General features: G+C 48.4%; 1 protein-coding gene across 1 annotated transcript; it reads left to right on the top strand.

The window, feature by feature from the left end:
* Nucleotides 1–11,919: 11,919 nt before the first annotated feature.
* Nucleotides 11,920–12,471, top strand: LOC136453345 (uncharacterized). Its single transcript, XM_066453916.1, has 2 exons — nucleotides 11,920–12,058; nucleotides 12,182–12,471. The coding sequence occupies exons 1-2, from the start codon at nucleotides 11,920–11,922 to the stop codon at nucleotides 12,469–12,471; spliced, it is 429 nt and encodes a 142-aa protein (XP_066310013.1).
* Nucleotides 12,472–13,143: the final 672 nt, after the last annotated feature.

Raw genomic sequence — 13,143 nt, 5'->3', positions numbered from 1 at the left:
GTGCATTGTAAAAGTTTTGAAGCTCGAATTTTGAATTTTGGGCGCGAAGGGAAAACATTTGACTTAAGTTTGACCTAACATTTACATGCAACACATATTCAAGCAAAAATTTTAAAAAGTTGGCATTTTTCTATTGCATAGAATAATGGGATGTTACAGTCCTCCCCCTTACTAGAATCTCGTCCTCGAGATTAAGGTGATACTCAGTCGGTGAAGAGGTGGGGGTGCTGCTTTTGAAGTTCTTCTTCCTTCTCCCGGGTAGCTTCTTGTTTAGTGTGGTTGCTTCATTGAACCTTGCACATGGGGATGGTCATTCTTCTGGTTTCCTGGACAGTTATATCCAAAATCTTGACCGGATGCTCAACATACTCAAGTGTGTCTTGTAGATCTAGAGTTTCAGTCTAGACTTGTTCATTTGGAACTCTCATGCATTTCCTCAGCTGTGAGACGGGGAACACGGGGTGCATTCCAGCTAGGTTAGGTGCGACTTCCAACTTGTAGGCGAGCTTCCCAATTCTGCACACGATCTTGTATGGGGCTACAAAGCGATGTGCTAGCTTGCCTTTGACGTGAAACCTCATGATGCCTATAAGAGGTGACACCTTAAGATATACATAGTCACCAACATTGAAACCGAGATCTCTTCTTCTTTTATCAGCATAGCTCTTTTGTCTAGTCTGGGCTATCTTCAGGTTCTCTTTGACCTTAGAACCTTGCCCTTCAACATCTTTGATCACTGCTAGTCCAAAGAATTGTCTTTCTCCAACTTCTGACCACATGAGTGGGGCCGTGCACTTTCTGCCATACAAGGCTTCAAATGGGGATATCTTCAAGCTAGCTTGATAGCTGTTGTTGTAGGAGAACTCGGCAAAGGATAGACTTCTCTCCTAATTAGATCCATAAGTCAAAACACAAGCTCTAAGTAAGTCTTCCAGAATCTGATTCACTTTCTCAGTCTGACCATCAGTCTGAGGGTGGAAAGTTGTGTTGTAATCTTGGGTTATACCCATGACCTTATGGAAGCTCTTCTAGAACTTAGCTGTGAACTGAGGCCCTCTATCCGACACAATGGTCTTGGGAGCTCCATGTAGACGTAAGATGTTGTCAATGTACAAGTCTGCAAGCTTATCTATGGTGTAAGCTATTTTCATCAGGATGAAATGAGCCACTTTGGTCAAGCGATCGACTATGACCCATATCGAGTCATGCCCTTTCTGACAGCGAGGCAAGCTGACTATAAAGTCCATGCTAATATCTTCCCATTTTACACATAGGAATGTCCAGGGGCTGAAGCAAACTTGCGGGCCTCTTATGCTCGGCTTTCACTCTTTGGCAGATGTCGCATCTTGCCACATAGGCTGCAATATCGAACTTCATGTCCTTCCACCAGAATCTGTCTCAAAGATCTCAATACATCTTAGTGCAACCAGGGTGAATGTCGACAGAATATGCTCGGTAGTCCACCGAGGGGCATCCCACGATGGTAGATTTGTCGGTGAGGATGCGCATAATCAGGAACTAGATGGTGACACAAGGCGCAGAGACAGCGATTTAGACAGGTTCGGGTCGTCTGATCGACGTAATACCCTGCGTCCTGTGTCTTTGGTGTATTGTATTGATTTGTATGTAGATCCCTTCTGATAGATCCTATTCGCTAGGGGACCCCTACCTCTCCTTATATACTCTGGAGGAGGTAGGGTTACAAGTAAAGTAGACTATTTGGTACTATACAATATCTTGCGGTGCACGCCTTAACCTTGTGGGCCAGGCCACCCCTGGGGGGCGCAGCCCATGTCTTGGGGGCCATGCCCCCACAGCTAGTCCCCAAGCCTGACAGTAGGTGACATAGTCACGTGGTGCCAGGGTCAGAAAGTAGAAGACCAGCCAAGCAGGCAACCAGTCCCCGAGCGTAGCCTCGAGATGAGAACAAGCACATTCACCGCAAGGTGAAGTGTGCCCACTTAGTCCCTGAGCCTGCTGGAAGATGAAGAATGAATCTTGTAGTAGGGTCAAAGAAAAAGAAGTCTGAAAAGCTTGCCGGCGTCGTCTGACATGCGCGTATCAAGACCCCAGACGTGCTGCCCAAGATCAGCACCCTGATCCGAATAGCATGGAGCAGCTTGTTAGCGCACCGATGAGATATAGCAAGATCCGACCACCAAGGGAGCACCGAGGAGCGAGGAGTCCCCGGCATCACTAGCGATGTCCGAGCACCGAGGAGCGAGGAGTTCTGGCATCGCTGGTGATGACCGAGCACCGAGGAGCGAGGAGTCCTCGGCGTCGCTGGCGATGTCCGGGCACCGAGGAGCGAGGAGTCCCTAGCGTAGGCGATGAGGTTCGAGCACTGAGGAGTGCCCGACGTAGGTGGCGAGCTCTGAGCACCGACGTAGCCGACGATGTCCGTGCGGTGAAGTGTACCCACTTAGTCCTCGAGCACGAAGAATCCAAGGGCCGAGGAGTAACCGGTGTCGCTGGCGATGAAGCACGAGCGATGAACAGTCTGGTCGACTGGTCGACGTCGAAGTGAACATTGAGTAGAAACGACCAGCGAACAGTCTGATCAACTGGTCAGCGACGGAGTCCATGAACCAAGCGGTCCGACCAGTTGATCGGTGGAGAAGTCCGAGCACCAGGTGGTCCGATCACCTGGATGATGATCCTACAATACAAACATGTAGAACGGGTAGTACATGATGTACAAATAAATAAACTCCGGAGAAAAATCAGCAATGGTGATGAAACGACATATACAGTTCGGTGATCAGTTGGTGTGAAAATATATTTATATTTAATATAAACCGCCCGACCAGTTAGTGTGTAGCTAAGTCTCCAGCCCTAGCTAGCCCATAGTCCATAACGTCGAGCGTGGAGCCCATGCACGTGTAGGAGGAACATGCATGACCAAGGAGCCGCTGCCGACCATCCATAACGCAGAGCGCGGAGCCCGTAGCACGTGTAGGGAGAAGCCGGAGACAGGGCCATCTCTAGAGACGTCCGAGCATCAACATGACTATTCAAGGGTTCGAAAAATCGTTTGGAGAGCAAATATGGAGAAAACAGTTCGGAGAAACATCATGGCGATATACGGAGATTAGAGAATATTTAGGAAAATATTAAAGTGTGGCTTAGCTTTGGACGGAGCATCTGGTCGGCGGCGTATGGCGTTGTCTGGTCGGCGTTGAGGAGCTGCGGGCTGCTTTGCCTTTGGTCCTCGTGGTTTAGGTGGGCTCAGCCTGCTGCTGGGCTCAAACCCGGCCTTGGGCTGGCTCCAACCCAGAGCGGAGCAAGTCACCCACCAGGTGCTCGACGGAAGCCTTAGGCGACGCCGGCGTGTCCGCGCGGTGCACGCGAACTCCACGACGCGGCTTCGGGAAGGGTTGGCCGGGGTCATGACAATTAGCATCACCCGGACCGCGGCGTGCGGTGTGTCGAGGCAAGGCGCATTCGAGAGCACGGACCGTGGATCCGGATAAAGAGAAGGGAGGCGGAGCTTCAGCTGGCCGCGCCCGGGGTCTCGGTGAAGCCAGGCGAGGCAAAGGGCGGTGAGCAAAGGGGAACACAGGTTTGTGCTAGGTGGCGATCTTGCAGAGTGCGCGACCGGGTTAGGGGCAGCATCGCTGGTGCAGGGCAACGACGAAAACCTGGGCAGGTGCCTAGGGGCGCCAAAGCGGCGTGGTAACTAGGAAAGGTGAGGTCTTGGGTCTGTGCATGAGGGGAAACCGAAAGCCTCGGCCTTGACCGCTGCTTCCGATGGATGCAGGGGAGTCGTGCGCGTGCCCGTGCCTGTGCAGCACGAACGCACTGGTGGCGCTTGGGCACGCAGTGGCCATGGGTGGCCACTGGCACAACGTCGCCATGCTGTCCAAACCGTGGAACGTGCCGACTCGAAGGTCAGGGCATTCAAACAATCGGCAATGAACACTATGTCAAAAATGATTTGTAGCAACGAGACAAATTTTTTTAGGGACGGCTAGTGATGGTGCTGCCCCTACAGTGGCATGCTCGGGATCCACGAGACCAGCCACCCCTACAAATGGAACAGCAGGGGCGGCTGGTGATACGAGCCACCCCTACAGATGGGTAGGATTTGTAGGGGCGGCTCACTCACCAGCCGCCCCCGATGTTGCTATTTGTAGGGGTGGCTGGTGATTGAGCCGTCCCTACAAATGCCGCGACGAAAAACTTACGAGCAGCTAACCTGGGCCTGGGCCACGCCGTCCTTTCTGCCCACCCGAGAGGCGCTAGTACTTGCACGCATACAAAACAGAGGGTGCACGCTGGCTAGGGTTTGGCACCCGCACTTGCCGCCGCTAGCCTCCTTCCGTAGCCGCGCGTGCCTCGGTGATCCTGCCGCCACTCCATCTGCTTCTACTCCCCCCACACGCAGCGAGCGGCAGCGAGGGCGAGCGAGGGATGGCCAAGGCCAGGTCGTCGGCGAAGCAATCGCGCGCGCAGGCGCAACAGTCAAACGGCGGCGGTGGCGGCCACACGCTGTCCTCCAAGCTCGCCAGGTACCTCGACCCGAAGGCCTCCTAGAACAAGGTACGCCCCGCCCCTCATTTCCCGCGCGTGTGCCGGTAGTTGCTGCCATGCTGACTGACGCTCTTGTCTCGGCTCGGTCGGGCTGTGGCAGGATCAACTGCTGGACGCGGTGCACTGGATCCGCTAGGTGGTGGGGCTCATCTACGGCTGCTCTGGGGAGTCGTCCCCCTCGTCGGCGCCGTCTGGATCGCACTATCAGTCCCCCCTCATAACACCTCTCTCTCTCTCTCCCATCTTATCAAGCTCAAGCCTTGCCATGTGTAGATCTGTAGCTTCACTTACGCGCAAAAAAGCGAAACTATGCCCTTTTGTATATACATACACTTTGTAATTTTTTATAATTAGATTAGATAGATACCAGATCGATTTTATAGCCTTGCCGTGTGTAGATATGTAGCTTCACTTACGCGCACATAAGCGAAACTAAGCCCATCTTTATTTCAATTTGCTTGTCCTCATTGTATTTTAATCTTATCTGTTGATCAAATTTAGGATCTCTGTTATCTAGTATTTTTTGGACACTGCAACTATTCCTGTTTAAATCTGTGCCTGATTACTTAATTAGCAAAGTAATGGTGAATGACTCAAAAGCAACTATTCCTGTTTTCACGTCTCATCTCTTCAATGTTGATGAAACTGATCATCGGTAGTTTTTTCTGTTTGAGGGAAGGGAGTAGTACAGGGCATCACTTTTCCTCCATATAGGAAATTAAAAGATCTGATCGTTGTAGGAATCCTTGAACTTCACCTTTTCCATGCCCTAAAAGAATTTAACCCTGTTTATCAACAATGTGTAACGCAAAACATTCTTGTATTTCTTTTATAGTGTGAAATACAATGTATGATTTTTCCTTGTTGAATGATGTTATTATACCTCATTTTTTCCAAGTAATTTTATTATGGATTTTGGTCTTGAAGTAGATATTTGTAACTTAAATGTTCAATTTAAGCAACATAAAAACATTAATAACCAACCATTTGGATGTTATATTTAACTTGGGATCCTATCACCATCCGAGTTTTGTTTGTTGTGTCTATCTAATGTCTTCTGTCACTGTGCAGGTTTATGGCTTCTCATGGATTGTACTCGTTGTTATGGTTCTTCTTTTCAAAGTTTATCATGTTCATTCTTTGAACATTCAAATGTTGCATGTTTTAAAATTATATATGGATGAACTCTAAGCTAAGCTTTGTCCTATTGTCTTTCAGCTTTTTACTGCAACTCCGAAGAAGTCGACAGCCTTGCCAACTTTTGTTCGGTTTCTGCAGGGCGTCCTTGCTATTGGGATAATTGCAGGAATTGCCCTTCTTATCGTGCTCACATCGTTCACTGTTGCTGATTTATTTGCAAGTGCACTTGCTTTTATAGCAACTAGCTGGTGTGTCTTATGTGTAAGTACAACATCCTTATTTTGTTTGAGAAATACTTGCATTATATCAATCTGCTACTTAATTGAAGCGAATTTGGAATATTACAAGTGCCAAGTTAATGGCTGGTAACTTGCCTGGTGCCACATGCCTCACCAAAATTTTTCTTGTCATGACAGCTGGTCGTCGTATGGAAGAGGGTAGTGAAAGCCCTTGGGCTATGGGATTCGGTCCGTGAGATTGCAAGGATGTACGATGCAGGAATGGACGCCATCATCTTTGTGCCCATCGTCTTCTTCTCATGGTTCCCCTTTGTGTCTACATTCCAGTCATGTTTCCTTTTCAATCAAGTGTTTAGTCATGGCCTAGAGATCTCCCTCATCCTGGCAGCTGCCAATTCTATGATTTTCTGCAGTTGTCCTGATATATCAGCATGTCTACTAATTGAAGATTTGAGATGGATTGTATATATTCTTGTGAATTGAACTTGTAATGGTAGTTTGTATAATGCTCTTGTGCTTATGGCCAGATTTGAATTATATATGTTCTGGTCAGATTTGAATTATGTATATATATTCTATTCATATTTGTATATATTCTATTTATTTATTTATTCTGTTTGAATTTCAAGTGTAAATTTGAATTTTTTTAGCAGAAAAATATACTGTAGGGGCGGTTGGTACTATAGCCGCCCCTACAATTCGATTTGCAGAGGTGGCTGGTGTTATCAGCCGTCTCGGCTACAGTACCAACCGCCCCTATAAATCGATTTGTAGGGGCGGCTGGTAACCGCCCCTACAAAGGGTTTCGAGCCGCCCCTAAAAAACGTTTCCTACGTAGTGGAAGGAAAAGGGGGAGCTTGGCAGAGGAGGGCTCACTGGAGGCTCTGGGGCGGCGTGGACGGACAGTGAAGGCTACGGTGCAGCCATGTAGGCAGATCGCGTGGCGTCGTGGAGTTGCCGCGGATAGGAAGATGGCGACACGCGGCTTAGCGCCAGGGGCCGCGCAGCTCAGACCGCCGTGGCGCGCTCGTCGACTACGTCCTAGCACGGGAATAGGAGGCAAAATCTATGCGGTGGCTGGATAGGAAGGAAACCGACGGGGACATGGAAAAAGTCAGGCTTTTGGGTCGCGAGCTCACCGGCGGGGTGTCGACGATGCGTCCACGCCACTCGTCGGTGTCGCGGCGATGCGGCAGGGCAAACAAGGTGAGGTGCAGTGGGCTCGAGGAAGGGGTGACTCGATGCCATGCGATTTGGCAACGAGGCCACCGTGGCTCGTGGTCGAACGGCGGTGGAACCGGTGGTCATCCCGGTGGCGAGGCGCCTCGTCGCGGTGCCGTGATGTCGAGGCTGCGTCACGACGTCTCCATGCCAATCTCTCTCTCTCTCTCTCTTGGATTTGGTGGCATGCGAGGGAGAAGAAGGCGAGGCCGAGGGATCAGAGGGAGGCCTTGAGGCGGCGAGCTGGGGAAGGATGGCGAGGCCAGGGGCTTGGCCTAGGGTTTTATAGCTAGGCGACTAGGGTTCTGCAGGTGGGAAGCGTCCATGGAACGATGGCGATCCTCGGCGCCGCGCCGAGGGGTACGTGGCGATCATCCGGCGTCCGGTTTCGGGAAACCTCATGAAGGGGCATCGGGGCTCCATAGCACGGTCAAGGTTCGGTGCTCGCCAGCTCATGGTGGGGTCTGCTGCCGTGGGCGCGGGTGGCAACCAAGGCGGGGTGGTTGGTTCGTTCAGGGCTCCAGCGTCGACGGGAAGCAGCGGCAAGGAAACAGAAAAGCAGCGAGGGAGAGGCAACGGAAAGAGAAACGGAGGTAGACAGAGGCGAGTGGGGTCTTCGGTTGATAGGCGAACGGCGTCGCTGGCGGGTGGGGTTCGGAAACGGAAGCTCCCGTACAGGAGCATGCACGGGTGGGGTTGTATGTTGAATCCGAGTGCGGCTCGAATTCAACCAAGGTTTTAATTTTTCCTAAAAAACATTTTATTTGCAAGCACCTCTTGTCATGTTGTTCACTTGGCCTGGCCAATTTCACGTCAAGTAGTGCGTTGTAAAAGTTTTGAAGCTCGAATTTTGAAATTTGAGCGGGAAGGGAAAATATTTGACTTAAGTTTGATCTAACATTTACATGCAACACACATTCAAGCAAGAATTTAAAAAAGTTAGGATTTTTCTATTACACATAATCATGGGATGTTACTGGAGGCGTGCTCCGCTGCGCCCGCACTAGTCCAAGCCTGAGTTTATATTGTTTTTTAGCATCTTAACGATCTCAAATGCAAAAACATAAAACCAGATCCTATCTAGAGCTGCAACTTTTATATATAAGTATCTCCATTTGGTACCATATAAACAAGATAAGATTTTTTTCAAGGTGAGGACCGCTGAAAATTTATTTAACTTTTTTGGCATCTTAACGACCTCAAATGAAAAAACTTAAAACTACAAAGTTGTAGATCCCATCGAGAGCTACAACTTTCATATAGAAAGCATCTCCATTTGACATCATATAAAAAAGATATGTTTTTTCCAAGGCGACAAGCGATTGTACGCAATTAATATACTGCTAAAACATTATTTAATTTTTTGAGCATCTTAATGACCTTAAATGAAAAAACAAAAAGCTATAAAGTTGTAGATCCCATCAAGAACTACAATTTTCATATTGAAAGTATCTCCATTTGACACCATATAAAAAAGATATGATTTTTCCAAGTCAATGAGTGATTGTACGCGATTAATATGCAGTTAAAACTTTGTTTAATTGTTTTGAGCATCTTAGCGACCTCAAATGAAAAAACTTAAAACTACAAAGTTGTAGATCTAGTCAAGGGCTATAATTTTCATATAAAGATCATCCTTATCAAAGGTCGTATGAAAGAGATATAATCTTTCTAAGTTGCGCCTTGCCGCGCCCGTCTAGTTTGCTTAGTGCTACAGTGCTGTCACGCTAACGGGAGTGGCACGACAAGGTTTTCCACGTAGAAATGGTTGTCCACCATGGCAGATCGTGCCGCACCGATGCATGTGGCACGGCGTCGTGTTTTGGCGTGACGAAATGGGTTAGATTTAAAAATAAAAAGCAACTGTGTTAGATTTGGAATTCTTTTTTGAAAAGGGTAAAAAATAAAAAAAAAATTCGGGGCGTCAAGGAAAGTGGTCCACGCCCACCACGGTGATGTTTAAAGATGGCAACGGGGACCCGATCCCCGATTCCCCGCGGGGAATTCCCCTATTAGGGGACGGGGATGGAGTCAAATATGCCCCCACGGGGATCTAAACGGGGAGAAAACGTCCCCCATTGGGTTTGGCGGGGATGGGTCTGGGGGAGCATTCCCCGTCCCCGATACCCGCATTCCCGCCCCGTTTATATACAGGCTTTGCTCTCTTTCCTGATGGCCCAACCAGCCCACGAAGGTCCAATGTCTTCTGAGCATATATATAACAGCAATAACCCTAGTTCTACACCTTTGTGATGATTAATATCCTGCTTCTTGCTATTTAGCTATTTTTGGATTGTGATTCGTGGCGTACTCTAATATTGTGTCGATGAACTCATGTGAATGATGATGAATTAACCTGAATGGTGATGAACAAATGCGGGGACGGGGATCCCCGATGGGGATTTTTCCCCTCGCGGGGGCGGGGATGGGGGAGAAATCATCCCCATGAGCTTTGGCGGGGACGGGGACGGGGATTTTTTCTCCCCGCGGGGACGGGGATGGGGAGGCAACCTCCGACGGGGAATTCCCCGTTGCCATCTTTAGTGATGTTCCGTGACTTTTCTGTGCCACATGCTGCCTTTCCTTGTTTCTACTCTTTTAATTTCCTCATGATGATGTAACTCTGCTTTTCCTTATGAACATAAAGATAAATACAATAAATAAGGTATTACGGGTTTGGTAACTTTGATCGTTACTCAATATAAATATTTCTATTACTAAATAATTTATTGATTTTAATTAGGAGTAAATTATTATTCTTATGACATGAATTAGCCAATGGCTTAACTAATCAAATCGTAAACTGCAATCTTGAGCAGTTTGTCATCTAATCTAATCAAAACAAATGTTTATCTAAGTTGCCTGCACATACCAATGCAAATCCTCTAAGCTGTCCGCATATACTGGTGCAACTTTCGATAAGGCTTGGTATATGGAAATTGAGATACGACGATAATTAACCCCAACCAACTTTAATTAGATATAAAAAGTACAAGTTTTTATGCATCCTTAAAAGAAGTCACGAAACTTGATATTTTTAATTAACACATGGGTTGTATCTAAACTAAAGTTATGATACATTTGGGACTAAATATTTTGTGCAACCACCCACAACATCAAAAATAGCACCAATACAAATTAAGCTGCCGCGAGCGCTGTAGTTGTGCAACAAAATGAAACGAATAGGTCTCATGTTTGATAGCTTTTTCTCTCTTGTTGCAGCGCACGGACATATTTGCTAGTAATTACAAAGGATCATCTTGATAAAAAGCATAGCACATCCTTAGTAATTCCCTTTATTGAAAAAAAGCATAGCACATCCTTAGTGATTCCCTTTATATGTCCATGTCCATAGTAATCTCCTCTATATGTCCATCATCCATCCTCCGTATTTTTTGGCAGTTACTACTGAAATAACACTTTATCGCCTTATTGTCATTCTAAATAGCATAATAAATGAAATCAAGAAATCTCACCTAATCAGCTGATGGAGCCAAATGTGAGGTTATCAATGAAACAGACTTTCTTCATCAATAATCATAAGCTTCAGGTAAATACTACCACCACTGCAGCGAAACAATATTACAGTATAATTTTTCTCTTTCTGCATCCATATAAAGGCAACATGAATGACGAAGGTGTTCTCCATATGGCAAGAGGCTTAAATCTGATAGCCTTAACTTGCTTGGTGGTGACTGCATGGAAAGAAAAGTAGACCGAAGCTTCATTACGAAACTGCTGAACTGGAGGGAATATTAACATTTAGAAATCTGAACCTGTGTTGGTATTTAAGGTTAGGCACATACAGATACAACCGTGAAATATTGGGCTCTATAGAGTTAGCGAAAGGAAATTTTATTTCAAGTCTGGCTAACATCTGCTACCCTGTAACTGCAAAGATGAAACAATACTTAAACTATAATATATTGTGTGCATACCTTGACATATATACTTTGGGATATCTCCCAGCACCTCGACGATCGGGACCAAGGAACCATCCCCGTGCTAGATGGTAGGGGTAGCCGCCGATTGTGCCGCCGCGGCAGGAGGAGGCAAAAGAGGCGACGAACCAGATGACGGCGCTCTAATTTCCTGAACGTATCTGCTGAAAGAGGACATGATGAGGGCGTGAGACGGCCTGACGGAGGTACGGAACAGATCGACGATGCGGCCGCGAAGGCCACGAAGGGGCCGAGGGGAAGGCCACGGAGGGCCGGGGCCTAGGACGCAGGACTGGTGAGCACTTGCCAGCGCGGCAGGGTCGTTTAGGACTGGGGAGTGGGGACACGAATGCTGAACCGGCTGAGGCCGTAGATAACCAATGTGTTGACTGGCACGGAGGAGTCATAACCGCCACACGTGCTACGTAGGCATAGGCTGAGGCCGTATAGATAACCAATGTGTTAACCTTCAATTTATTCACGGTTGAAGCTCTAACAACTAATAAATTATATCTTATTTCCCTATTCCAAATGAGCTCCATTGCAATCATAAACACCCCCTTCGGATTCACTTGCTGGTCGAGGGCCAAATTGCCATGGGAGACACCGGCTAAAAAATGTGCTGCGACGACATGTCCATAGCAGCGTCACCGATTCACCCGTCCATCGATTCGTCACGTACTACATGCATCTTATCAGCTGCCGCATTCGCCGAGCTATAAGAAGGCGCGAAGCATGCTCTTTGCGACACCAAGCCATCCAAGCAATAAAAACATATATAGCTCGAGCTCAATTCTTCTACACAAAATCTATCTGCTTGCACGGTTGAAGCGGCAGCACTCGCAATGGCGAACCAACGCGCCGCCGCCGCGCTCCTCCTGATCGCGTCCCTCTTCGTGGCGGTCGCCATCTCCGGGGCCGACGCGAGGCCCAGCGTGCGTCCCAGCAAGACGGCAGCCCTCCGCCACGACGCGCATGGAGGTGGTATGCAGCTACATACTCTGACCTGTCATCCAAGCAATCATCCGGCATGAAATGCATCTGTGCCCGTGCATCGTTGTCTGACCGTATGATGAGCGTGCGTGCCGAATGAATGAAATGCCGCAGGTTACGTGGCGGATGCTGCGGCGCCAACGGAGCCGAAGCCGGAGCAGGAGCCGGAGGAGCCAGAGGAGCCGAAGAAGTCGGAGGAGCCGAAGAAGCCGGAGAAGCCGGAGTCGGAGCTGACCTGCAACAAGGTGCACGGGGTGCAGGCGGGCGAGACGTGCTGTTCCGTGGGGGAGGGAGCGAGGCTGACCCAGGACCAGTTCCTCTTCTTCAACCCCAACCTCTGCTGCGAGAAGCTCTTCGTCGGCCAGTGGGTCTGCCTTGAAGCCACATCCGGTTGTCATGACTGACTTTAATTTGCGCTGCCCCCCTGGACCTGCGTGTGCGTCGCGACGATGCTGAGTCGTGCTTTGGCTTTGAATAAGGAGGCGCATCCTATGGTGGGTTCGTTCTCTGTTACGTTCCCCTCCATGTATGAGCTAAGTTTTTTTCTCGAATAATTTATGAGTGAAGTTTTTTTTTCTCGAATAATGTATGAGCGAAGTTTTTTTTTCTCGAATAATGTATGAGCGAACTTTTTCAGTATCATGTAGTCATGCGTGTCACTCTATGTCTGCATCCCCCGCAACGCATTTTCCAGGAAAAAAATCATTTCATCGTTTTGCTCTCATGTAGTCATGCGTTCGATATGTATCGTGCGTTCGTTTGTTCTTCATTTCGTCCATCGTGTTGCTGATGAGAGGAGTTGTTATGCTTTGGACTCTGCTAATTCAACCGCCACCGGCCTAAAACGCCTCCTCGCGGTCACACATATTGATGGTTGTACATATTTGGATACCTAATTAATAACGGTAAAGCCCCAATTAAGACGTCCGGAATGGACGAACACCCTCTGCTCACTCCCGCACCTAGTCCCTCGCTTCGTCCCCCCTTCCGCACTCGCGCCCCGTGCCTACCACGACGCGTGCACCACGACGCATGCCCATGGCTGCCTCCCTGGGCGGCGGCGGCGTGCTCCCCCA

The sequence above is a fragment of the Miscanthus floridulus genome, chromosome 5 (genome assembly GCF_019320115.1).
Source record: "Miscanthus floridulus cultivar M001 chromosome 5, ASM1932011v1, whole genome shotgun sequence".
Lineage (NCBI taxonomy): Eukaryota > Viridiplantae > Streptophyta > Magnoliopsida > Poales > Poaceae > Miscanthus > Miscanthus floridulus.
The sequence above is the reverse complement of the archived record's forward strand: the minus strand, read 5'-3'. Positions and strand labels throughout refer to the sequence as shown.

Excerpts from the sequence above, each read along its gene's own strand:
- LOC136453345 (XM_066453916.1), top strand. The coding sequence starts at position 11,920 with ATGGCGAACCAACGCGCCGCCGCCGCGCTCCTCCTGATCGCGTCCCTC. Across the intron at positions 12,059-12,181 it reads CCACGACGCGCATGGAGGTG|GTTACGTGGCGGATGCTGCG; the intron begins GTATGCAGCTAC and ends GAAATGCCGCAG.